This window comes from Dendropsophus ebraccatus, chromosome 7 (genome assembly GCF_027789765.1).
Source record: "Dendropsophus ebraccatus isolate aDenEbr1 chromosome 7, aDenEbr1.pat, whole genome shotgun sequence".
Classification (NCBI taxonomy): Eukaryota; Metazoa; Chordata; class Amphibia; order Anura; family Hylidae; genus Dendropsophus; species Dendropsophus ebraccatus.
Genome location: NC_091460.1, coordinates 62,224,180 through 62,251,235, shown reverse-complemented (window position 1 = coordinate 62,251,235; position 27,056 = coordinate 62,224,180). Strand labels below are relative to the sequence as shown.

The 27,056-nt window shown below is 39.1% G+C and overlaps 1 protein-coding gene across 1 annotated transcript; it reads left to right on the top strand.

Annotated features, from left to right (window-relative positions):
* Positions 1 to 331: 331 nt before the first annotated feature.
* On the top strand, positions 332 to 23,676 carry KDR (kinase insert domain receptor). Its single transcript, XM_069977631.1, has 30 exons — positions 332 to 579; positions 2,145 to 2,217; positions 3,451 to 3,638; positions 4,239 to 4,378; positions 5,769 to 5,937; positions 6,084 to 6,223; positions 6,783 to 6,951; positions 7,693 to 7,807; positions 7,892 to 8,040; positions 8,121 to 8,277; positions 11,371 to 11,494; positions 12,426 to 12,534; positions 12,842 to 13,174; positions 13,627 to 13,773; positions 13,857 to 13,988; positions 15,413 to 15,519; positions 15,894 to 16,029; positions 16,158 to 16,262; positions 16,345 to 16,458; positions 16,686 to 16,774; positions 17,856 to 18,009; positions 18,367 to 18,461; positions 18,565 to 18,687; positions 18,785 to 18,896; positions 19,338 to 19,437; positions 19,525 to 19,630; positions 19,717 to 19,862; positions 20,205 to 20,298; positions 20,380 to 20,465; positions 21,446 to 23,676. The coding sequence occupies exons 1-30, from the start codon at positions 429 to 431 to the stop codon at positions 21,657 to 21,659; spliced, it is 4,077 nt and encodes a 1,358-aa protein (XP_069833732.1). The 5' UTR covers positions 332 to 428; the 3' UTR covers positions 21,660 to 23,676.
* Positions 23,677 to 27,056: the final 3,380 nt, after the last annotated feature.

Below are 27,056 nucleotides of genomic sequence, written 5' to 3'. Positions count from 1 at the left end.
AAAATCCTTATTTTTTTAAACACTAAATTTTATTATGAAGCAGATTATATATACTGTATATTATATATATACACCAAATCCCAATATAATTAACATACAATATGATGCAGTAAATTCTATCTATTTATCTATCTATCTTCCATTATTCATTCTATCTATCAATCTATCTAAACAAGAACAGTGAGCACTAGATGTGGACTTATGGGAGGGACTAGTGTGTCAGACTGCCAATCTTATGAATGAAGAGGGGGTGTGGCTTACCCCTAGGGGTGTGGTTTAGGAGTAGAGGCACAGTGCTGGCTGGGCTCTGCTGTCAGTAGAGTGGAGGCCAGCTCTATGTATGCTGTGTGACCTACACATGAGCATCCTGAGCACTGACTGCAGCCTGGGACTATACACATCCCTCCAGCTATTGCAGGACCTTGTAGATGAGCACTGCCCATGTGTCTGGCAGCAGATCTCTGATTCCCTCCAAACTTCTCACTTGGGATATTACTGACCCAAAGAAGAAAATGAGGAGTAAGATGATGCTGATCATCCTTCTGAGCTGCTGCATGGTGGGGGTCCTCACAGCTTCAGGTAAGAAATCACAACTTACAACATCCATCTGCAGCTGCTGCCATGGTATTATATGTTATTAGACTTTGTTACTTTGTTTTCTACTTTGTTACCTATTATGTTATGTTTCCCAGTAGGGCAGTAGTGAATGTTAAGCACATTATTGCTTTATCTTAACAAGACATGAATTATAATAACAATAAACTATTCTTTAAATATTTCTTTTTTCCTTTGCCAAATGCCCTTTTATTTGCCATAGTACAATCCATGTTCAATAAAAGCTTCAAAATAGCCTATACATTCTCCTATAGATCTAAAGGATTGCTAGTGATCATATCTGATTGCCTGAGAAGAAACATTTATGGGTGTAGGGGCTTGTACTGGAAAGTTTAGTATATAGTATCAGGTGGAGGTCTCATAGTAGTATCATTTTAGTGGTTTTATGTTTTTACAGTCAAGCTTTTGCTGCGTGTATGTAGACTTTATAGACTATGGATGTATGTTTTGGAATGAGGTATGAGCTACTTTTTTTATTTATTGAATTGCTCAAAAACTATTTTATTAAATCTGATCCAAAAGGGGGTCATGCATGGCAATATATTTGTTTATGTATGGAAATCTATTGAGATTATTTGACCAATGACAATGTCCCCATGGAGCATATGATACCCTGGTGTATAGGGAATGTACCCCCCACCCTTACCACATTAGATATTTGCATTGTATTATAGTTGTATGATGTATATCATACAGATGCAGGTATACTGTATGCAAGTTGTCAGCAGTATCTTTATATATAATGTACCTGCATGGATTCCCCTGAAACCTAATTATTTCTACTAGATTAATACAGGCAAATGTTTTACAGTGCATCATAAGGTTATGGTGCAAATGTATATTAGCTGCAAATAATGTCCTTAATCAATGGACTACAACCAGTAGACTGTAGAACTACAACACCCAGCATACAATAACTACAAATTGTATAATGAGAAAGCTGCACATTTCAGAGCATTGTTATACATATGTATATGGTATATAGTAATAGTACCACTATATTTTCACTGTTTTTAAGTATATGTTTGTGGAATTTTGGGTTAGTGACGATGGATGATGACGCATGTATTGTACAGTTATCACCGCACCCTTAACGGTGTGTTATGCAACTTTACGGGAATAAGGACTTTAAAGAACAAGTTGTTCGTTGGTGACTTTTAATGACAGTACAGAGGAAGCGCGCAGGGGAACAATGAGATGGCGATAGACACTATGCGCCATCTCACTAGCACAAGATCTATTAACAGTGGACAGATGATATATTATAATATCCCAGCACTGATCCAGGGGGTGAGATCATCAGATGCGGGCTCCCATGTTTCAATGTCCTACATCCTTTTATAAAGGCCTAGCAGAAAAACAGGAACTCCACCCAAGGCTATGAATTGATTTGCTAGCATTTTACCTCTGGACCATCTGCACGGCCTTCCTGTTATGACAATCCCATGTTAATGATATGTAGATATTCCATACAATGATCCATACAGTTAGTGCTATTATTTTATATTATCTTATGTTGTTTTTTCTAGATGCCCCCACCTTGAGTACAAAGAATGCCAATCTATCCATAGCTTCAAACCATACATTAAATATCACTTGCAGGTACAGTATAACACATTCTGCCTACGAAAACTATATATTATGTTAACTATATACATTTTTTGTTTCCATAACGTTTCGCACTATATGATGAGCTTGAAGATTTTTAGTGTATGTTGTAATGTATACATTATATACTACCTATATAATCATCTGAAATGCTGAATGGGTCTCAACATAGCTTTGAGATAATGATCCCGCTGTATAGAGCCCAAGTGAGACTACATCTGGAATTCTGGGCCTCATTTACTATGATACCGGCTTTTTTCCCCGTTCTGCCGTAGTTTGTGTCATTTATCATCTTATTTACAAATGTGTTTCATGCCTTAGTAAAAAAAAATTTTTTTTATAAAACTAAAACCCAAAAATCCTATCACACTAGAACTGATCTGGAGGTTATGGTAGGTTTTAAAGAACACGTCCACCAATCCAGGGATAACTTGTATCAGCTTAAAGTGCACCTGTTACCTGTTGGGGTCTGGCTGTTTAGACCCCCAATGATTGTTAGATAAAGGCAGGAGAATCACCTGCTGAGTGCTCCACTCTATTGCTCATTGCGCTGTTCAACTCGAATTGCAAAAGATCGGCTCCATAAACTTACTCTAGAACCCCACTCCTAACCAGCAATTTGAGTGAAGTGCTTATCTCAGTTTTTTTCTTCTCAACCAGACCCTGGCTGGTGAAAACTTTTGAAATGTCTGTGTTAAAGTGACAGGAATGTTATAAGATCAGTCACTATGCAGCCGTACATCATATCATTCATGTAAAGCATCACACCATCCAGGTGCCAGATTGTCCATAGTTGGCTAATCATACTATATGCGCGACCATTAGAATTAGAGATGAATCACCCGTCTAAATGAAGTAAAGTGCTTTGTTTGATCGACAAGCGGCTTATCAGCCGGCTGCCTTTCAACTCTGTTCCGCAACCTGATGCTCCTCCCCAGGTGCTCTGCCAGTTTCCCAGGACTGGATCCAGCTTTTCTCAACACCCTGGTTGCAGCGATAGGGAGCAGAACAGAGTTGGAAGGCTGTGTGCTCCAGTCCCTGGCTCGCTGGGACCTTTGTCCATATGCACAAGACTGCCCCATTTATAGTCCATCACCTGCAGGGAGATGTAGATTGCAGGGGAAGCTGGGAAGTGATGTGCTCATCCGTGTGCTTCTCCCATCATTATACAAGTTTTTCTTCTGCAAAGTAATGATAATATCTAAATACATCTCCTTTATTTTTTAGGGGGCAGCAACCAGTGAGTTGGTCTTGGTCTGGTCCTGTTGCTAACCGACTATCACGCAGTATGTGCAATGAAAGCGATTATTGTCAGATTCTTGTTGTATCCCAGTTCACACTAAATGACACTGGAACATACAAGTGTTGCTATGAAGTTGGCCAAGTTTGCTCCGGTGTTTATGTGTCCATTGCTGGTAAGTGGAATCCACAGCATATTACAGTAACAGAAAGTGGATGAGGCTTTATAGAGCCATGCGGAAAGTCTGCATGTTCTACACCCAACCTGTGCTGTGGATTTACTGCACATTGTGGTCAGATCCATGAGAAAATAATTTGCTGCTGGTGGGTTTAGCCTTAAAGGGCACTGTATAGTTGACTGGAATCCATTGTTGCAATGATACATCACAGTGTTGGCCAAGAAGCACGGGAAGCAACCCAAGACTTCCCTTCTCTGTCATAGGATAAAAACTAAGGAAAAACAATTGTCACCCTTCCTGTCCTGGGATCAATAGAGAGGGCAGGATTAGTAAGAGAGGAAACTAGTTGGAAAGAGTGCTGCTCTTTATATATGCTCCTAGATGGGTTAATACTTGGCTATTTCATCTTTGGAAGAAAAATATTAAAATTTCCAAACAGTCCTAACTGTAAAAATATAAATCTATGCCTTGAAATTAAAGGTTTAAATGTAAAAATGTAAATGTTTATTATTTGCATTGAATCCATTGATCCCTACGGCCAACACTTGCTGTATATCTAGTATGATGCATATGGCTCAAACATCATTTCATCTTTAGATCAGAGCTCTCCTTTTGCACCATCTGCAAGTGACAAACCCATTGCTGTCTATATACCTGGTGGTGCCGCTGCAGGAAATGACACTGTGGTTATTCCATGCTTTGCATCCAGGGAGGATCTCAATGTGACCCTGCGCACAGTAAGTGATACCAAACTTTTGTGTAACATTGGTTGCCTTTTTTTTTATCCTTTACTTCAAATTTTTTTTAATATAATCTTATTCACACTTTCTGAAATTTTTTTGGGATAAATCCATTGCATGTTCTATTCGTCATAGGTTGTATAAATTTCAGCTGAACAGAGAAATTTTAATTTTAAGATCTTAATCTTATTGACAGCTTAAGGGAGTTAAACAGATATTTTTTTTCTTTCATAGTTACATAGTTACATAGTTAATACGGTTGAAAAAAGACACATGTCCATCAAGTTCAACCAAGGAGGGGATGGATACAGGGAAGGGGGAGGGGTGATAGGTTCTATACATATGCATTTATATTATTTTGGTCTAAGAACTTGTCTAGGCCGGTTTTGAAGCCCTCTACTCTTTTTGCTGTGACCAGATCCTGTGGTCAAATCAACTGGTTTCAGAAAGTTATTGTGAATTTGTAAATTTGTAACTTCTATTTAAAAATCTCCAGTCTTCCAGTACTTATCAGTTGCTGTATGTCCTGCAGGAAGTGGTGGATTCTTTCCAGTGTGACACAGTGCTCTCTGCTGACATCTCTGTCCGAGACAGGAACTGTCCAGAGCAGCAGCAAATACATATAGTATTCATTACATATAGTATGCCATATTTTCTGATACTACTACTATGTTTCCTGTGCAGGAAATTATTGGATGATTACCATTAGAAAAGTCATTGTTTTGTTACCATAGTTGCTAAGATTATTGGGGAAAAACTTGGCAAATTCCTTGGCTTACTGCACTTGAGGGGTTGCCAGTAAAGCCCCCATCAATAGCTGACATTTAGCTGCAAAAGATGAGCCAAATATAGTTAAAATGGTCTAAATGGGGTGACCATAAATAGCTGATGAAGTAAATCCATCACATTATAAACCTGAACTTGGCCCCGCAGCTCAGTATTCATTTTATAAATTATCTGTCAAAATATATGCAGGTTATTTCAAACACCATAAAATGTAATTTTGAGGCAAAAATACAGTCATATTTTCAATAATGTGCTAAATTGAAGTCAACTGGAAATGGCTGGCAGGGCATACACCGTATAGAATAAACCTTTTTTTTTTAATCTCACTCAAAGTGATGGTCGCATTTAGCTTTTATTTTGCTGTTTGTGAACCTAGCACATCCCATTATATCCAATTTTTTTTGTAACACTTTTCAAGGCTGTGTTCCCACGCAATTTCAACAGTGTGTGAACATAGCCTTTCTGTGTTTCTAATCCACTCCTGTTTTTTGTTGTAAAATACTGAGCAAAATACTGAGCAAAAATCCTGTGTGCAAAAATCCTGTGAACATAACCCAATACTGTAGGTTGAATTATTACAAATCTTAATATTTCCCTTTAGAAATATGCAGAGAACACATTTGCTCCCAATGGACACAGTATACAGTGGGACTATAAAAAGGGAATCATAATCTCAAGTGGGCTGCTGAGATTTTTCGATATGGTCTTCTGTGAAACAATATTCAATGGACAAACATACAGATCGTCCGACTACATTATTGTAGTTATTGGTAAGAGTCAAAACTTACTTCTTCAGTAATGAAAATGTTCTAGTATACTATAATATGTCTGATCTTAGATACTGTATTGTGTAGCCATATCCAATGGTAAAAATTAGATTATTCTAAATGATAAATATTGAGTTTTTCTCTTTTAGAATTTAAAATCTTCAGCCTGTCCATGAACCCGCATCCTCAGATCCAGGTGGCTGTTGGAGAAAGCCTGGTTATATCCTGCAGCGCATATACTCCGTACAATGTTAGAGTCCAGTTTAAATGGGACCTTCCTTCAATGAAGGTAATTCATGTTTTTTCATTGTGTGATTTGGGCTATGCTCACACACTGTCATTTTGTGGATGTCTTTTTTGATGTCTATCCTTTTGATGGTAAAAGATGGCCGTCCAAAAAGATGGCTGTAAAATTAACATTTTGTGAACATAGCCTTAAAGAGGATGTCCAGGGAAAATTAACATGTCCCCCATCCACAGGATAGGTGACAAGTAAGAAATCATGGCGGGTCTGATCTCCGTACTCCACGTCGGTCTCTGTTCCGGGATCTCAGCTTCTTTGTTTTGAATAGAGCCGTGGGCACAGCATGTGACCCGCGGCCCTAATTATTCCTATGGAGCCGCTGGTGGGGGGTGGGGGTGGGGTGGGAACTAATAGTTTCAGATTTTAGTGCAATGACCTTTAGTGCAAGAAAACTGGCGTACAACAGAAATGAAATCCCCCACAACGTATTTCTCAAAGTTATTTGCTGCAGTTATTTCAGTTTCAGTCACATATGTGGACAGTGTAAGAAATCTCTTCTTCTTCTTAGTATTGATACTAATGCTACTATTTTATTTAATGTCAGGATAAAATTATAAGTCAGAAATTTATCAAAGATCCTGCATCGAGTGTTCTGGAGTACAAAGGACTGCTGGAAATAGAGAAAGCTACTATGGAAGATGAAGGGTATTATAGCTGCACAGCAGACACTGGGGGCATGAATAAGACTAACATCACCAAGGTCATTGTACACGGTGAGTAGAGTCCTTTACCCAAACCACTAAATTCTCAGTTTGCTGTGTTTTGCATTTCTCCAGGAACTGTATTCTGGTTTCATACCACACTCCTAAAACATACTGATAGGTTAGATACAACCCATTAAAGGGGTAGTTTTGTCATTTACTTCTATTAAAAAAACCTCAAGTCTTCCCATAATTATTAGCTGCTGTATGTTCTACAGGAAGTGATGTATTCTTTCCAGTCTAACACAGTGCTCTCTGCTGCCACCTCTGTCTGTGACAGGGACTGTCCAGAGCTGTAGCAAATCCCCATAAAAACCTCTCCTCCTCTCCAGACTGAAAAGAATACCACTTCATGCAGGACATATACCTGCTGGTAAGGACTGGTAGACTTGAGATTTTTTAAATAGAAATAAATTACAAATATCTGGCACTTTCTCGCACCAGTTGATTAGAAAGAATTATTATTATTTTTTGGCTGCACCACCCCTTTAAAGGGGTTTCCTAGGGAAAATCCATTGATGGCCTTTCTACAAAGCTCATAGATGGCCTAGTAACACATTTTACAGAGCCAGTTAGCACCAGGTTACTGTGGCTCAGCTCCCATTCACTTCAATGGGCGCTGCAGTAACCCAACCATCATTGGGTTTTCCCTGCAAAATAATAAATAAAATACTGTTGACAGTTTTGTATTCTGACTGTATTAGCATTATAATCTGAACAGAAGTATGATCTGTATACAATTTCTACTTGCAGAGAAGCCATTTATAATAATAGATGAAGAAATGGAAAAGGTGATTGTGTGTAAGATTGGAGATCACATTAAGATTCCAGTGAAATTTACAGCATATCCAACTCCTGAAGTAAAATGGTATGACCACTGTTAACACATCCATCATGTTCTTTTCTTCAATATGTCCTATAAATCTGTGACTGTGAGCTTACTTTTTTTAAGGATGAAAAATGGAATTCCCATGCGTCACCGATTACCGTACCTGTCATTCAATCACTGTGACGAAAAGGACAGCGGGAATTACACTGTTGAGCTTACTAACCCAAAGACAAAAGATTCTGAGAGGCATACTTTTCAGTTCTTTGTACATGGTGAGTTTTAGTGTTTGTATTGTGTGAGGTATCTGTTTTAGTCATATAGCAGAAATGATAGCAGTTATGTTGTTTTACAGTGCCACCACATATAGGTGAAAAGGCTGTGTCCTCTACCCTGGAATCATACAAGTATGGCAAGCCGTCCTCTCTCACATGTACTGCATATGGAATACCAGCCCCTGTGAGCATCCAGTGGTCATGGCAGCTGGAAGAAGAGTGCACATACTTACCACAGTGAGTGCTCCTTATTGGACTTTGATAGTAGCTAATAAAAGAGACTTGTATTCAATATAGCCTTATGGTTACTGCATGGGGCATATTCTTTTTTTCAGTAGGCATTGTGATTGTGAACATGTAAAGGTAACCTGTCTTCACTTTTATGCTGCCTGAACCACAAGTTCTAGCAAGATTTACCTGTGTTCTTAGGGTCAATTTTATTACATTGTACAAATATATGAATGGACAGTATAGAGATATTTCTAGTGTTCTATTTAATTGATAATAGCTCCAGGCAATAGGGTCCTAGGAACAGTGAGACTATGACGGGTTCAAGACAGGTCTCGAATATTACAAATATAGTCACTAGATTTCTGGAGATTGGGACATTGATCTAAGGATTTATTCTGATTGTCATATTAGGAGTTTGCCTTCTCAACACAGGGTTATAGGTTGTATTTGATGGACTCTTGTCTTATTTCAACCTTATCATCAATGTAACTCTATAACTATGTTCACTATGTAACATTCCCTTAGGCTACAAACCCACTTGGCGGGTCTGCAGCGAGTCTCCTTGCTGCGTTTTTGCAGCGAGACTCGCTGCAGATCCCAGCCCTATACTTTCATTAGCAGAGAAACTCGCAGCAGGGATGTACATCCCTGCTGCGATTTTGTCTGCAGCCCTCCCCATTAACCCCCTAGCCGCTGGACATTATACATTACCGGGTCCCCGTTCCTGCTTGCTTCGGGGCTCCCGGTGTCTTCACGGCCCGCCCAGCCAATCAGTGCGCTGCGGCGGGGCAGAGCACTGATTGGCCGGGCAGAACGTGCCGGGAGCCGCCGAAGCAAGCAGGAGCGGGGACCTGGTAATGTATATCCTGCCCGCCCCCCCTGCAGCCCCGATCACCCCCAGCCCCCGGCCGCACCCCCTGGCCGCAGGATCGCCCCCCGGCTGCACGATCGCCCCCCGCAGCCCCCGGCCGCACGATCGCCCCCCACAGCCCCCGGCCGCACGATCGCCCCCCGAAGCCCGTGCGGCCAGGGGGGGCGGGGGGGGGCGATCATGCGGCCGGGGGTGCGGGGGGCGATCATGCGGCCGGGGGGTGCGGGGGGCGATCGTGCGGCCGGGGGGTGCGGGGGGCGATCTTGCGGCCGGAGGGTGCGGGGGGCGATCATGCGGCCGGGGGGTGCGGGGGGGGACGATCCTGCGGCCGGGGGCGATCGGGGCTGCAGGGGGGGCGGGCAGGATATACATTACCAGGTCCCCGCTCCTGCTTGCTTCGGCGGCTCCCGGCACGTTCCGCCCGGCCAATCAGTGTGCTGCCCTGCCGCAGCGCACTGATTGGCCGGGCGGGCCGTGAAGACACCGGGAGCCCCGAAGCAAGCAGGAACGGGGACCCGGTAATGTATAATGTCCGGCGGCTAGGGGGTTAATGGGGAGAGCTGCAGACAAAATCGCAGCAGGGAGAAGGGAAGTCTGTGAGGTACACAGGGAGCTGCTGTCATTAAGTAATGTGAATACACTTACTTATACTACACACAAAACAAACAATTTTAATATAAAGTTGCCAACCCCTTTAAAAATCTGTCCCCACACTTAGCAAATACATGCAAGGCCCATGAAAAAACAATTCTGGGTCACCTATTTTTATAGCTCTGTGTTGTGCTGTTCCTATGTTATTTTTTACTAGAAAATAACCTTTGATGTTACGAATTGGGGACTTGTCCCTACACTGTTTTATACTATCCACTTAGATCCAGACTGTGTAGTGACACACCCCAACTAGTAACACCCAGCTGGTTATTGAGTCTAGCAAGAATAATGGAGGAACAGCACATCACAGAGCTATAAGAAAATATATTTTCTGAGTGGTTATTTCATGGGAAATACCATTTTTTACTATAACAGACAGGTCAGAAATAGTGAGTCGATCATGTTGGTAATGTCATGTCTATAAAGCTGCCAAACACTTGACATTTAAAATTGGGGTGAAAAGATGGACTTTTCCTGTATATCTCAATTGTTTTCCTGAAGACTAACAGTGCCAGAGGCATCTGGCGGCCACCCATCTCCACCCTGTCCATGGAATTCACGTGCATGCAAATAAATCTTTTGGAAACAGTTACTGCAAATTCAAAGCGTTAATAGAAATAGTTTGTGTAGTGGCCATGACTGAAAGCCCCCCATACATACAATTGGCTGAACCCATGGGGGGGGAGGGCTTTCTGACTCTCCCTCGATGAAAAATAACATAAATTGCCTTCAGAGGAGTCTGGCATTAAATACATCAATGTTCTCCCATATTGGGAAAACAGGACAAATAGCTGTTGGACAAACAGATGTTCAGGTGACAACTGTTGAAGGTATAAGGCCAACCTGGTCATATTGGTACAACAACACCTTTTTTTCTGCCTGTTTTTCTTTTATCTAACCCTCTTAGTACCATCTTAGGAGACCTCTTTGTATTGCTACTTAACTACTACTTTAGAGTCTGTGTATCTCTCTAGACGAATCCCTTATCATGCCTCCTTGTGTATAGTAATTCTGGGGCAGATTGAAGTCTACTGTAAGATTTTCCAGATTATCTTTGTGAAAAGCCATTGAAGAGGAAATGTGCTGACTGATGTCCAGGGTGATAGACAGGAATCCTGTGCTGGGATTGCATGGTTTCTCTTATCAGACCTCTGCACAGGCTTCAGCTTCCTGCATCAGAGACTAGAGTATTCCACCTTCCTGTTGTTGTTGTCCAGATGACTTCCTTTAACTTCTTCCTCTGGAGCCATAGCGCTTCCTATCACCTCATAGATGCTGATGCTTTGGGTTTGTGACCATGCTGCTTCCTCACATCCATATAAATTTAGAATTAAGAAATTATGAATGAACTTTTTTTTCTTGCAAACCCCCTCCCCTGCTTCCTCCCACCTCCGTATTAGATCTAACTTTGGAGAAGGTGTAGGGAAGTCACCTCTTCACCCGGATGAGTGTATTTATTTACCGATCATTGATCTTCTCTGTCTCTGCTGAGCTTGCATACAATACATGTTTAAGGGTCATTTTATTTATGGATATTGTATTATTTTATTAATATCTTTGGGTATTTTTTCTTTCAGACTTTATAATGCAGGAAAAAATCCCTATAGTTGTTCGAACTGGAGAAATATTAATGATCAGGATGGAGGGAACATTATTGAAACACCAGATATTCGTAATGACATCATTGAAGGAAAACTAAAGGTGCATTTTTTTCGTCTATAAAAATATCAATTATAAGTAAAGAAATAGGGTCAATATTAAGTTTTTAAAAAATGTGCCTGCTGCCCGTGCCTACTGAGGCTAGTGACTAGTTGCACTAGACAAGTGGGGATACAGGCACACCATCACTGCATGTGGGGTTAGGCAGGTGGGAATGGCAGGACTGAAACAGTTAAGGGAAGTTAATCTGATGATTATAGTTATTTTGTTTGTTATCACAATTTCTAGTGGTGGGCAAAATTTAAAATAATTTGGAAAACTTTAATTTAGTGGTAAAAAAAATCTACAAATTTGTGAACCTACATATAGCTTTCATAATTTCATAATGAATTCCGAGACTCTTAGAGAGTTGCTAAGGTGAAAGAGATTCTTCTTACTCTTTAAAGGGGTTGTGGTAGATTAGAGAGAACAATAAAAAACGTGTACTCATATACCCCTCTCCCCTTCCAACACATCTGATGGTGCCTGATCCAGTTGTGCAGCATTTCCTGATCTCAGTCTTGACAGAGTCAGCCATTGGTGGATTAGTGTCAAGAATGACACCAGAATATGCTGCACAGAGGGAACAGGGCAGATGAATGCACTTTTTTTGACCGCAGCATAGCACAATTAACTGTAAAACATATTTTCTGGATAACCCACTTTAAGGCCTTATGGACATGGTCAGAGGCTATGTGTACTTGAAGAGACTCTCTGTACCTCTATGTCATGCTCTATTTGGTAATATTGTCTCTTACAATTAAGAATTTGAAGGGGATAACATCTCAGTAATACAGATAGAAGAACATGGAACTTCAATGCACCTCTGCATGCCTCCAATTTCAGACAGAGGCTTATAATAGTATAGTATAGGACCCCTTGTAACTCATGTCTCATAATAACATGATAAATATTATTTTCTTTTTTGCTTCAGACTGTGAGCAAGCTGCTTATATCAACAGCTAATGTATCTGCTATCTACAAGTGCACAGCCACTAACCAGGCAGGAAGAGATGAACACATCATTCCTTTCCATGTGACACGTAAGTTAAATAAACACATAACTTTTGTGAAACAGACAACAGTGTATTACCACTCTTTCTTTATTTAATGAATACACAATAATAACGGAGGAAATGTTGTGTACTGTACATAAGACCTTAAGTAATTTATTATAGTAGAAGAATAGGTGTGAATATACATCTGGCTGATGGATGAATAGCCTTGCTCATTTAGGTGTGCTTGGCGCTCCTATATGGTATCAGGCATATGAACTGATCTGAGCTGGTTGGCAGTATATTGACTGTCATATGTATACTGGGAGTAATGGTAAATTGCGTTGTGTTGTAGGTGGCCTTGATGTCAGCATGCACCCCAGAGGTCGGCTCACTGAGCGAGTCAATGTGACTCTGAAATGTTCTGCTGATAAGTTCACCTATGGACACTTAATATGGTACAAGAGGAAGTCTCCTGGAGCAAGGGGCTGGGCAATGCACGCTTGTGGAGATACGGCCAACCTCATTAAAATGAATCAAGCTACTATAGATGTTAATGGAGAATATTTGACCTTGGAGCTGACTCTGCATAACATCTCCCAGGATGACCAGGGGCACTATGATTGTGAAGCTCAGGAGAAGAAAACCCGTCGGAAGCGTTGTTTCACCACTGAATTAACTATTCATGGTATGGAAAACATCACAATTATGGCAAGATCACAGATTTTATAGCAGCATATTACTTTTTAAACAGATAGACAATAATTTGGAAATGCTCTTGAAGGCAGTTGTTGGGCTGGTGAAGCATTTAAGGGTCCTTTCACATATGTCCAGCCTGCCATTCAATACTGAATTATACAGTATATGTATTTCATTATTTATGCTTCAAGATATTGCTACTGCTTTACTTCCATGACCACCTGCTTTCTGAACCACCACCAGTTCCCTTTTTTCTGTGGCCCATTATCTCTTGATACGGTTGTTAGCGGGAACTATGTTGTGTTTGCAATGTATTTTTCTAACAATCATTACTTAAAAAAATTATATATATATATATATATATATATATATATATATATATATATATATATATATATAATGCCTTTACCTTTTAATAATTTTATATCATCTAATAAACAGCTCAGAAACGTCCAGTTATTCATCATGAACTGAAGAACCAGACAACCAATGTCAGTGAGACTTTGGAGGTGCACTGCTTGGCCACTGGATCGCCAGATCCACAAGTTCTTTGGTTTAAAAATTCTGATGCTCTGGTGGGAGATTCAGGTAAAGATCTATTCTTTTTATTATATACACATGCAATTTTATTGCAATTCAATATCATTATGTTTCATTATTTATTTTTACAGGCATTATTTTAAAAGATCACAACAGGACATTGACTATACAACGTGTCAGGAAGCAAGATGAAGGATTCTATTCCTGCCGAGCTTGCAACGAGTTGGGTTGTGTGGAAGCTGATATGTACTTTACAGTAAATGGTAACTATGCTCAGTTTGTCCATTAATGCAAACGCTATTTAAGTCTGTATTTCCTTTGATTATCTGAAGGAATTTCAATCATTATGTGATCAGTGGGGTTTTAACCGATGCAACCCCCAGTGCAAAATATTTGAAAATTGACCATGAAAGGTTGACCTATTAGCCTTAGAGCAGACCTCTAGTAATGGAGTGGTGTGTTGCGGCCTAGCACACCTGTCACTCTGCTCTAATTCCGATCCCCATCATCAGTTTTGGGCTGAGGTATCTGGGGCCCACCAGAGGAAATGAATCTGGGGGCCCACTAATGAAGAACCAGTAAGAAAAGACATGTCACTCAGTGTTAGTGCAGGTTCTAAAGCTGGGGGCCCATCGGAGGATCCTCCGGTCCTCTGGTGGGCCAGTCCGGCAATTCCCATCATCCAACACACCATTTTAGTCAAGCAATGAGCACATATAATACTGTCTCGACTCTCTACTGTTCCAGCAGCAACTAGCAACAATGCTTGAGTGTTATCATATTCTCCCATAAACACAAGTAGTAATTCTCTTAAGATGGGATGGAATATGAACACACGAATCTGATGGTTATTTAAAACATTTCTTCCATGTATTTACCATTTAAAGGGAACTTTTCATTACTTTCATGCCGACTGAATCATGATCAGGGCTTTCACTGGCAACCATTCCTCACACCCCTGGTCGTGATTGAAAGATCTCTTCCTATCTGGATATAGGTTGGATGCATCAATCAAGGCTTGGAAAGACCGTCCTAAAGACTTGCGGTTCAGGATGCATAAAGGTCATGACAGGTTCCCTATAAATTTTACTTTCCAGAAAGGGGCGGCATGTGTCCTCAGTTTCTAATTTGTGGGAATATGATTACTAGGACATGTACAATCCCAATAATAAAGACTGCCTCATCCACATCCACCATTTTCTGTGAAATATCCTTACTTTTTGTGATGGGAAAATATAATAGTTTTTGGGAACCTAAGGAACAGCAATTGTGGGCTTTATCTTTCCAGAGGTGCTGCTTTATAGACCATAGTATCTCATATCACATAACCTGGATAGTTACAGAAATTTTCTCTAAGCATTGAAAAATGTCTTAAAACAAAAGCATGTACAGTATATACAGAAAGGTGGGAAAATCTAGTGTTGGTTTTGGTGTTGTACAATGACCTTGGAACTTTTTTTTTCACCTCCCGGATGCCTCTGTCATCTTTCCCACTAAGGCTTGAAACATCAGTGGATTGTTTTTCACCTACAGAATAAGTGCCGTATTGAACCAACAAAGCAGCAGGCCTAATTTTTCTCAGTAATCCTGCTTGCTCAGGATTAATGGACTGTGTTTGATGACTTTACAGCTACCCTAAAACAGTGAGCTGACATGAACTGTCAAATGTCCAATTGTTTCCCTCCAGACTCAGAAGAGAAAACAAATCTGGAACTCATTATTCTGGTTGGCACCGGTGTGATTGCCCTGTTCTTTTGGATGCTTCTTGTAATCATCCTTCGGACCGTAAAGAGGGTAATGAATCAAGTTTCTCTACTGTCCCATTTGTATTTGCCTGGCATGACAAATGAAAACTGACGGGGGGCCTTTTGTTACACTTTCTTCCCATTGTACTAATGTCAACAGACACATTTTTCCTTTCAATACCGTAAAACTCTTGCATGGTTTACTAAGTATGTATTAATTTGATTTTAATTGCAATTGCCCGTAAAGGACAACATTCCAGGGCATTCTTTGCTTGTTATGGGCCCAGAAATTAATTATCATCCGTGTGAACAGTGTTAAGGCCTGGCAGCTCTCTTCTCTTGCATTGGAAAATACATGGGTATGTTTTACTGAAAATGTCATGTAGCGTTGCCCATGAGTATCGTCATTTTTTATTTTTCCAGCCCAGTGAAGAGGAACTGAAGGCTGGATACTTGTCAATCATTATGGATCCTGGTGAAGTTCCTCTTGATGAGCAATGTGAGAGACTCCTCTATGACGGAATGAAATGGGAGTTCCCAAGAGAACGGCTTAAACTAGGTACCTCCTGTGTTCATAACATAATCCACCACTGCGACAGCTTATTGACTATAGACCAAGCTGTCATCGTTTATATTTTTGGGGTAATGGTCAAAATATTAACTATTAAGGTATCTTCCATGACACAGGGAAGCCTCTTGGTCGAGGAGCTTTTGGACAAGTTGTGGAAGCGGATGCCTTTGGAATTGACTCCTCCTGCATTTGCAAAACAGTAGCAGTAAAAATGTTAAAAGGTAGGCAGATACAGAACAGTAGGTCATAAGAAGTGTATTTTTCATTGAACTCTATTTTGATTTACTCTCTCTTTTTTAACAGAGGGGGCCACTGACAGTGAATATAGGGCATTGATGTCAGAGCTAAAAATTCTTAGTCATATCGGTCATCACTTGAATGTAGTGAACTTGCTCGGAGCCTGTACTAAGCCAGGAGGTGAGTAATCCTCTATTTTATACTAGGCATTGAGTTTAGGACTTGTGTAAGCCCTTCTTTTAACCAAATATGATATATTACCTATGACATTCCCAGCTTTTAGCCATTTCGACTGTTAGATCTTTATCCCCTAAATTCTGAAATGAAAAATTAAATGCAGCATTAAAACTAAGTGCAAATACAAATTCCAGTTGGTTCAGATATAATCGTTAATGCTTTTGTTCTAGGACCCTTGATGGTGATTGTTGAATTCTGTAGATTTGGAAATCTATCAACATATTTAAGAAGTAAAAGGAATGACTTTGTTCTGTACAAGGTATGTGCAAGTGTGCTCTGGGGCCATGATATGATAGTGTGATAGATCGGCCCTTGCTAATTCCAAGTCCTATTTACATTCCTCAGAGTCTTAAACACTTTGTGCTGCCTTCTTATAAACTGAATGCTTCTGCACATCCTTCCTGTTTCCACTGTCTGTTTTAATATGTGAGAAAGGAATAATTTTATGCAATATGTAGCTGTCACAGTAGTAAAGAATAGAAACACATAAACAGATCACCATCAGCACACCAGTGCCCTTGTCTTTTTAGCATCTTGGCAAATGGTAGACGTACAGAGTCTTTGTACTTTATATGTCTTTATACTGAATGACTACAGGCATGTATGATGCAACGATTTTGGAATATTTTGGGCGTTTTGTGCTGTACTACCTGGAATGTGCATGTTGTAATAGGTAATGTCCTTTATTCTGTGTCTTTAAGACTTGGCCCTTCACCCCTTGCCTCAGTTACATGTTATCCTAATCCGTAGCTCTATCCAGTTACCTATTTATAACTTGTTACATAAATTTATAAACTTAAATCTTATTCACCAACTGAAGATAGGAAGCACCTTGGTAAATATTCTGTCTCCCCACTCCTTGTCTCTGTATGTTTTCTTTTTCCTTTTTTATATAAATATAAAATGAAGTTTTGTTTTGCATAGTAGATGTTGCTCGGGATGCACTATGACCTACTCACTCTATGTTTGCTCCTTGAAAATGCTGCCAAATCTTGTGTCCCTCGTACACTTCTTCCATTGTGATGTTCAGATCCACACCCTTCCTATAAACTGTACAAAAATAGGATTGTGAGGTTAAAAAAAGGCAGCTCCAGAGTTACAGATATATCTATCTTGTAAATATATAAATGAGCCTTAAGGTAAATAAGGAGCCTCCTGTATATCAGATTGTACTTATATGTACTGTAATATAATTACCTGACCACATGTTGACAGATACATAGCATTCTTTAATAGAAAGGGAAGTATTGCTAGTTTATTGGTTATGTATAGTGAAAACATAATGTTTTTATACGCAGTGGTCACCCTATATAGTTATACATGTAATCTTTGGTTTGCAGACTAAATCTGTGCGGTACAGACAGGCCAAGCATCATTACATTGAAACTCCCAGGGACCTGAAGAAACGATTAGACAGCATTGCTAGCAGTCAGAGCTCTGCAAGTTCTGGATTCGCTGAAGAAAAGTCTCTAAGTGATGTAGAAGAAGAAGAAGGTAAGACTTTACACTATTGGCAGCTATTGGTTTATTTGTAGCTGTAAGAATAAATTAGACATAGGATAGATAGAATAGATTGATATAAGATAGATAAACACTATGGATCAGATTTATCAAACTGGTGTAAAGTAGAATTGTCTTAGTTGCCTCTAGCAACTTAGCACTCCTCAAAAATTCTTAGGGGCAACTAAGACAATTCTACTTTACACCAGTTTGATAAATCTCCCCTTATAGGTAGGCATAGGATGGATGGATGGATAAATAGATGGATAGATAGTTTTTTTGTGGTCAGATCATTATGTTTTATTGTTGCATTAACCACATAACTAACATGGCAAAATCTATAATATATAGTTGAAGAGATGTGCAAGAATCAGCTTTCGATGGAAGACCTCATATCATACAGCTTCCAGGTGGCACGAGGCATGGAATACATGGCTTCACGGAAGGTATGCTTGTTTTACAATAAAAAAAAAGACCATTGACTTGGATATTAGAACTGGCCAGATGCTTGATGGCAGACAATTAAATGTCATGCTCTTTTATGTCCAGTGCATCCACCGGGACCTGGCAGCTCGTAATATACTTCTTGCTGACAACAATGTGGTGAAGATCTGTGACTTCGGTTTGGCACGTGATGTGTATAAAGATCCAGATTATGTTAGGAAAGGAGATGTAAGTAAAATATCGACCCAGACTCATTATAAATTGATCTCTTTTTGTTAGTTTTTTTTTAGATTTATGTAATTTTCCATCTCTTTTCATCTTCCAGGCTCGACTTCCTCTTAAATGGATGGCACCAGAAACTATCTTTGATAGAGTCTACACAACCCAGAGTGATGTGTGGTCATTCGGGGTCCTGCTCTGGGAAATATTCTCATTAGGTGAGTCAGTTCTGTTCACTTCCTTCTTCCTTTGTCCTTGTTGCCAACATTTTAATGCTTTATGCAACGGATAGGAGATGGGTTCTATCGTAAGTCTGCTGCATAAAGTTGGATAGAGCAGTGAATCGGAAAGTAAAGCCATCAGCTCTGTGCTTCTGCCAGCTCTATTTAACAGTCATTGGAGTCTGAACAGCCAAACTTCAAATGATCAAAACGTTTCACTTATATGTATGGCATGTTAAATGTTTTGTAAAGTGACAGTACAGTGACGCTTAAATCTTGTTTGGTTGACTCAAAAGTTTCAAATTAGCTGAAATACCAGATTCTAGATTCTCTACTATATGTTTTAAATGCAAGAAGTAACTATATTGCTAGGAAAAGTCTAAGAAATAAAGTATTTAACATTGTAACTAAAACATATCATGGACTTGGTTATTACAGGAGGATCTCCATATCCTGGAGTCCAGATTGATGAAGACTTTTGTAGGAGATTAAAGGACGGAACAAGGATGAGAGCTCCAGATTATGCAACAGTGGAAATGTAAGTTTAGTCAGAGCAACCAAAGTGTGTCATTCATATTGGGGAGAATTATGCAGCAATAATACTGTTTGTCATTTATCATATTAGATATCAGACAATGCTCGACTGCTGGCATGGAGACCCTCTCCTGAGACCTACATTTTCTGAACTGGTAGAACATCTAGGAAATGTATTACAAGCCAATGTCCAAATGGTTAGTGATAATGGGATAAAATAGAATAGAGCCGAGGATATTATAAAAATGAAGCATTGCTAAAGTTTAATTCCTCCCTTTTTTAGGATGGAAAAGATTATATACCGCTCACTGTGACTCTGAACGTGGAAGAGGATTCTGGACTTTCTATGCCGACCTCACCTGTTTCCTGTGTGGAAGGAGAGGAAATATGTGATGGAAAATTCCATTATGACAATGCAGCTGGACTACGGTACTGACCTATTTATAGTCATTATATTCTACAACCACAGCCTGAGATATGGCCAAATGAATAAACACATAATTATATATACCTGTGTACGCTATTATTGGGTGTTCTTCAAGAATCTTTTTTTTACTTGTAATACTTGTGAATACTATATATTTTATATGTACAACATTTGGTGTATACTGTACATCACATGGTTTAGCCAAGTGTTCACGTGTTTTCAGTTTGATGTAGTGATATATAATTTAGGATCTTTGACAAAAATGGAAAACAAAGTAGAAAAATTTCATGTGCGAGATTCGTAAAATATCTTCAAATACCATAACTTGTATTCATTGTCTGCAGGCATGTCCAAAACACAAGAAGGAATAGCCGGCCTGTTAGTGTCAAGACATTTGAGGATATTCCCATAGAGGTCACCGTAAAGGTGCCCATGGAGGTAGGAAAACATCTTTCTTCTTCGTTCTACTTTTGTCTATTTATAAGTATCAAAGTCCTTAACCTCTTGTTCATGTTGTAGGACAATCAGACAGATAGTGGGATGATTCTTGCATCAGAAGAACTGAAAACACTGGAGAGTACACAAGATGAAGCTCTGTTATTTAGGTAAGTCATTTCCAAATGCTCACCTTTTGTAGGTATAGTAGAAGTATCACATACATAGTCTTTGCCCGTTTTTGCAAAAATACCATTCCCGATATGTGACATTCAAGGGATTTGACATTATGGGATGGGATTCAGTCCCTCAGTTATATATATATATATGTAGATTAAACTATATTGGCTACTAGGCCCTTGAAGAAATCTCCAGACAAAACAGTGAACTGTGTGTAGGGGTAGAGGTTTTTTTTTTTATTTACCCCTGTAGATTTTGTTTGTTCATGGATTTTTTTTTTACTTTTATTCTATACTGCTGTATTCATATTGCCCCATGGATGGTGATACAGTTTTATGCTTGGATTGACTACCAGTTCTATATCCAATGGTTCCATTGTTTGCAAAATGCATGGATTTTTTTTTGTTAGAGACCTCCTTTTAATTTAGTTTGAAATATTATCTTTCTCAACTTATAAGCATTATTATTATGTTTTATACAAGTGCTTGTGTAGCATCTATCATACATAGAGCATTTGTGGGTGTTTAAAGGGACACTGTTATTAAATAAACTTTTGATCAGTTTTGATCAGTCAGGGATCAAACTGAGTGTGGTCAGGAGAATGAGGCGGGAGAAGTCTACACACAGCGCATTGACTCCCAGCTTTGTGTCATGTGACTTACATGGACTTCCAATGTAACTCTATGAGGCCGTCTAGGTCTCAGACACAGAGTGGGGAGAGGAGTATGCGGCAACTCACCTCAAAAGTGTATGCAATGTAATTATCAGCTGGCAATTCAATCAATACTTGTAGAGACATCCGTATGAGGTGAAATCTGTATTCTGCATAGAAGCTATGCTGCAGAGGTTCTTGCCATTGTTTGGTTTCCTACCACAGAGATGCCTCTTGATCAACTCTTGACTCATTGTTCATCAGCACTCCCCTTTATTGCTGATACGTTATCAGCGTTTGTTCTTTTTATCATTTCAGATGTTTAAAATCCAGTAAAAGCAAAGATTCCGTGACATCCGGATCCTCCAACCAAACCAGTGACTACCAGTCTGGTTACCACTCAGATGAAACAGAAATTGTTCATGATACCGATGAAAAAACTCAGCTTCTCAAAAGGGAGAGTTCACCAGAAATATGCTACACAGAAAAGAATCAACACCAAGCTGTTATCCAGTTGACCACAGAAGTGTAGGAGCGGAGAACTTACCACAATGCGCTAGTACCGAAGAATTGCTGGAATTTTGTTCATGGCTCATGTGCCATGGCTCTGCAGAAGATGCTGAGACAATCTTGTCATTCCTAAGAAGCAGAATAAACTTTGGACTGCTCATGGTTTTGCAGAAGACATTTTGAGACAATCTTATGGTTGTTAAGAAGCAGAAGAAACTTTGAGACAGTGTCATGATTCTGCATAAGCCGAAGATACTCGCAGACCATGCCATGGTTGTGCAGAAGATGTGCTTAAAGCATATTAACAACAAATAGTATACTGTTCAATAATCAGGGTATGGACTTTTGGGAGGCAATATTCCTTATCTGGACACCAAGTGTCTGACAGTAGGGTTTCTGAAGACTGGAAGGGTTATCCCTGACCCTGATGAAGTGACTGAGGTAGATATACAGTACATGCTGGTCTGTTGGCCACACTATGGACTTAGTGAGCTGACACACATATTGTGGTGATGAATATATAACAGTATTATGCACTATTTTCATTGTTATGCTTTGTACCCAACTATGGACACATGAATGTCCCATCTGGAGAACATGTAGTACTGCATCAAACTCTTTTCTAGAGGGAGTATGTCATGTACTTATCTTAAAGGACTTCCTTGGAAGGTCCAAGAACAGGAGTCATGTCTTAAACACTGGGTACATGTTTCTCTGAATGCTATTTTTTTTTGTAGATTAAGCAGTGTACATTGGTCAGCAGAGGAAATGGTACAGTAAATTCCACTATATTTCTGATGATCAGACATCCATAGACATTGTTGCTGCCAGGAATGGGCTGGTTGGAGACTTTTTTGGATACTAAAAATGACCAATGCTGGTCCAACAGATCTTCCAAATCTTATTATAGTTTATAAGTAGACAAAATGTGACTTTATCAGTTCTATAAAGCTAACCTGGTTGACATATCCGTCTTAGGTATAACTTCAGGGTCAATTTGTAGCAGGGCCTCCCTCCTACCATATGCTGTTTGTGTCCTTTATCAGAGTCTTCTTATATGGTAGAGGGGCTTCTAGGCCTCCGGAGCTGCATCATTTACATTTACTATAGCATTTTCTTAGCATATATATTATTTTGAAGTATTAATATATATTAGTAACATTTACAAGTATATATATTTAAATATGCTTGAAAATGTACAATTTCTTTAAACCAATTCTATTTCGAACTTATGACAAGTTTTGGATTATTGGAAAGTTATATAAAATGTTTTGGTTTATTGGAAAGTTATATAAAATGTTTGCTCTTTACCTTTGCGATCCCAGTTTATCTTGGGGCTCTGTTCCTGGCTACAATTGACTATAAATGGTCAGCTACTTCAATCACATTGTAATATCAAATATATTTGGAACCGTTTATATTTGTGATTGTCTTCACTAAAGCTCACATTTTCATTAGCTCTAGAAGTCACATGAAATAGGTCAAATTGAAAGGGGATTTACAAGTTCCTATAGATGCCATACACATTTGAGGCCTCACATCTAATGTGTATAGGGCTTCTAGACTGTGCCCTGGTGGCAGACGCAATGTTGGATTTCATCTACCCAATCCCTTAAAGAGGTTGTCCAGCGCTACAAAACCATGACCTTTTTTGTAGAGCTGGATAACCCCTTTAAACTGCCTCCTGTTCTCGGGGAGATAAGCTACCACCATAGGAATCTTGCAAAAGAATGCATAGGAGCATGCAAGTATATGGGGGTATTGGTTGAGATAGATGAATAAGCTATTATAAGTATATGGTCATCTTACATCCCATGCAATATTAATTGGCGCCCATATACAAACTGAGAGAACATGCGTTCTTGTCTGCACTAGAATTCATATCTGAGGCCCATTGCATTTAGTTCATATTTTATGACATTTCAACTAAGTATCAATGTTTTACTTATTTATAATTCAATGTAATAAAAGAAATGTAATATATTATATTTATAAATATGTTTTATTTGTATATACCATGAGAAATGGAAAATATTTTTCAGCAGTATTAAAGAGTTAACATGTTTCAATATCCTACTCTCTATTGTTTCACTCCACATGATTTCCTGAACATTTACAGACGTAAAACCCAACTTCCTTGTTTAAAAAAACTATGTTAGTAAATATAAAAAAAATTACAATTATTCGAAATGACAAAAGTAGCTAGGAGTATACTGACGAAAGGAATAATAGCTTGCCTACAGGTTTAAAGCCAATTTACATGACTGTTTGTGGAGATTATGTATTTTATGCCTGTAACTAGCTCTGAGAGTGGATGCAGTTTCTATGAGTCAGAGGTGGACCCAGCAAAAAGAAATATATTATATTTCTCATTCTCTTATCTCAAAATCACTGTGGTGTTTTTTCACAAAACGCTGTGTGTAAAAATTGGTCTAAAATTTAATCCAACTCAGAATAAAGAGGACCTGTGATCAGTATAAAAAAAATTACTTTTTATACCATTTTGTAGCCTTATGTTCCCTTATTCCAACACTATTTTTTATTTTTTTGCTATGCTCCACAATTCCTGGGATATAGGGATTTAAATATTTAGTTGACTGTGCATTTTTCCCTGAATAGTCAGTTGGGCGAGAACAGTAAGGCCTCTCAGAGATCAGCGGACAAACAAGCAAATGCTTAATTGAATGCAGATTCCATCTTTTAAATACAGGATATGTCAATTATAGGGTGGGTTGGAATGAACAAACTGGTGTTAAGACTCCCCAGAATGCAATTTATCATCATAAGTTCTAGCATGGAGTTAGCAAAAAGTGCTTGGAGATTTCAGTTCTGAAGCTTGCTGGAAAGTGAATTGTGAACTACAATACATGTTATAACTCAAGATCAGTACATGATAAATAATAGAATTTATTTAGAGACTTAGTTGTTTTATATATAGGTTATGTTCACACATAGTATTGCTCAGTATTTTGGTTAGTATTTTTCAACCAAAACCAGAAGTGGATTGAAAACACAAAAAGACTATGTACACTCACCATCAAAATGACACACATTTTTATTGGATGGCCTTCATTTAATGACAAATAACGGCCATTACTTTAAAACAACGGTCATTGTTATTTGGCATTAAATTACCTGTCTGTCCTCTAAAAACGGACGTCATTTCAAGGGCGTGTGAACATAGCCTTTGTGCGTTTTCAACCCACTCCTGGGTTTGGTTTCAAAAATACTGAGCAAAAATACTGTCTGAGAACATGGCCTGATAATATTTTGTACAATAGTACTTACAGCTGAACATAGCTTTGGTGCTTATGAATGTAGAGATATGGATCTTTTTACAGGATATGTAAAATTTGTATTTTATTCAGATGAGTTACTTCCTTGATTTTGAAATACAAAGTTAAGATTCTAATACTGAAAATGTTGTACTTGTTCGTATAATTAGGTTACAGTAAGGTATTTAATACAGACCAAGAAACAACTACTGTGGCACTCACCCAATGCTGTATTCAAACAGTGGGGTTTATTGGGATAAAACCGGTCTCAGGGTGATGACGCTGGTAAGTTCATACTGTAGTACATACTGTATGCTGTTGAACAACGCCAGCGGGACAGGTAATTGATTTACTCTTACTATAATATAATATTTAAATACCTGAAGCTGTAAGGTATCTATGTTTAATTCTTTAAACTACAAGGAATCCTATCATACCATGACTTTCATATTTTTTAATCCAAAAGTATTATTTCTGCCAAGGTATCTACCAAGAATGACAACAACAATTGTTTTCTTGTCCTATTGTTTTCTTGGTGCCACAAAACTACACACAGTGAATTCAGATAAATGATATTTAATTGTGTATTATGGTATAATTATGCTTAAAGTAACAGGCTACAACATCCCCTTTGGCAGTGATTCCCAAACTTGTTAGCAAGGAGGAATCCTACAGTACTCTGAATCATAAGATCACTTTCAGATACACCATAACAAGGATACATTTTGACATTCCTATTCTGCAATACTTGTACTGGCTGCAGTTTTCCCATAGTCTTAGTGGTATTTCCTAGCATCTCTCTTGTGCTATACTTTATATCATTGTGTACTCTTACCTGTAATATATTAGTCAGTGATGTTACGGACACACTATAAATAGAAAATCCTTGAGGTCCTTTGCTTATTTCCAAAAAGTTAATATATTTACCAGGAATTCAAACAAACATTTGTGAGAAAACACAAATATGGAGGTGAGTAAATAAGAAAGTATGTATGGTAGGCAGCCCTACAGGAAGCAGAGAAGAATGCTCCGCTATGCCCTGGAAGGAAAAGGAAATGGACTGCTGTCTGCCAAATGATATCAGACTGCACAGGTTTAGAAAGAAGACTATATTGCTATTTTAACCCCTTGAGTGGCCTTATACTATCTTTAGACAGGAGGTGCTACAAGTCTCAGTTTGCAGTGACGACTTTTAGCATCTCTGGAGTAGACATGGGTTTGTGGCTCCCTGTATACCCCAGTTCTAAGAAGCTTCTGAACTACAGGCAAGATTGAAAGGTTTTTTCAGCCAGTCTGTGTAACTCTTTGCAGGAACACAAAAACACAAAACATCCAACAGCTTACTGCTAAGGGCAAGACATAAACCCAACACAGATATGAAAATCATTAAAAGCAACCCCCCTAACTGCAAAGATAATCTCCATAAAAAATAATGAGGCTCTTGGCATACCATTTGCAAATAGTGCGTACCATCCCACCACCGTAAGGTGGCCTCATGCACGGGATGGTTCTGGAAGGCACTCTGGTCTCTCCTGAGCTAATAATAAGCCTATACTCTGGGAATGCAGGATCCAATTGTTACTGACAGGAATAACCCCAGGGTGGGATGGGTGGAGTGCATGACCAAAGAGAGGCAGGCAACTCCTCCCATCTGGAACACAGACAAAAAGACAAATATAAAAAAAAGGAAAAATTGGCCATACCTCTCTGTTCACTCTGCAGGTTGCACACTGCATGTGGGTTGCAGGCTGCATGTAGCTTAAGTACAGACAAAAAAATAGAAAGTGCAAGTGATTACCGTACATACTTCCCCTGTGTACACACGATACCTGCTCTATAGATATTAAAAAATAAGGATCTTAGCAAACTATTTGATCAAACAGACTGTACCATGTCACCATGTTAAAGTGTCCTCAGAGACATGGTCCTACTTTAGCATTTTCACACTAGCAATGGCCTCTCCTGGGCTGAACAAGCCTACAACTGGGCAGATAGGATCCAAATTATATCTTTTTATAGTACCCATAAGACATGGGTGGAGTGCAGGCCAAAAGGAGGTAGCCACACCCCCCACATACAACAGAAAAAAAACTAAAAATTGTCTGCACCTCTCTGCCTCTGTTCACACTGCAGGTTGCACACAA

Excerpts from the sequence above, each read along its gene's own strand:
- KDR (XM_069977631.1), top strand. The coding sequence starts at position 429 with ATGAGCACTGCCCATGTGTCTGGCAGCAGATCTCTGATTCCCTCCAAA. Across the intron at positions 3,639-4,238 it reads TGTTTATGTGTCCATTGCTG|ATCAGAGCTCTCCTTTTGCA; the intron begins GTAAGTGGAATC and ends TTTCATCTTTAG. Across the intron at positions 16,775-17,855 it reads ATGACTTTGTTCTGTACAAG|ACTAAATCTGTGCGGTACAG; the intron begins GTATGTGCAAGT and ends TTTGGTTTGCAG.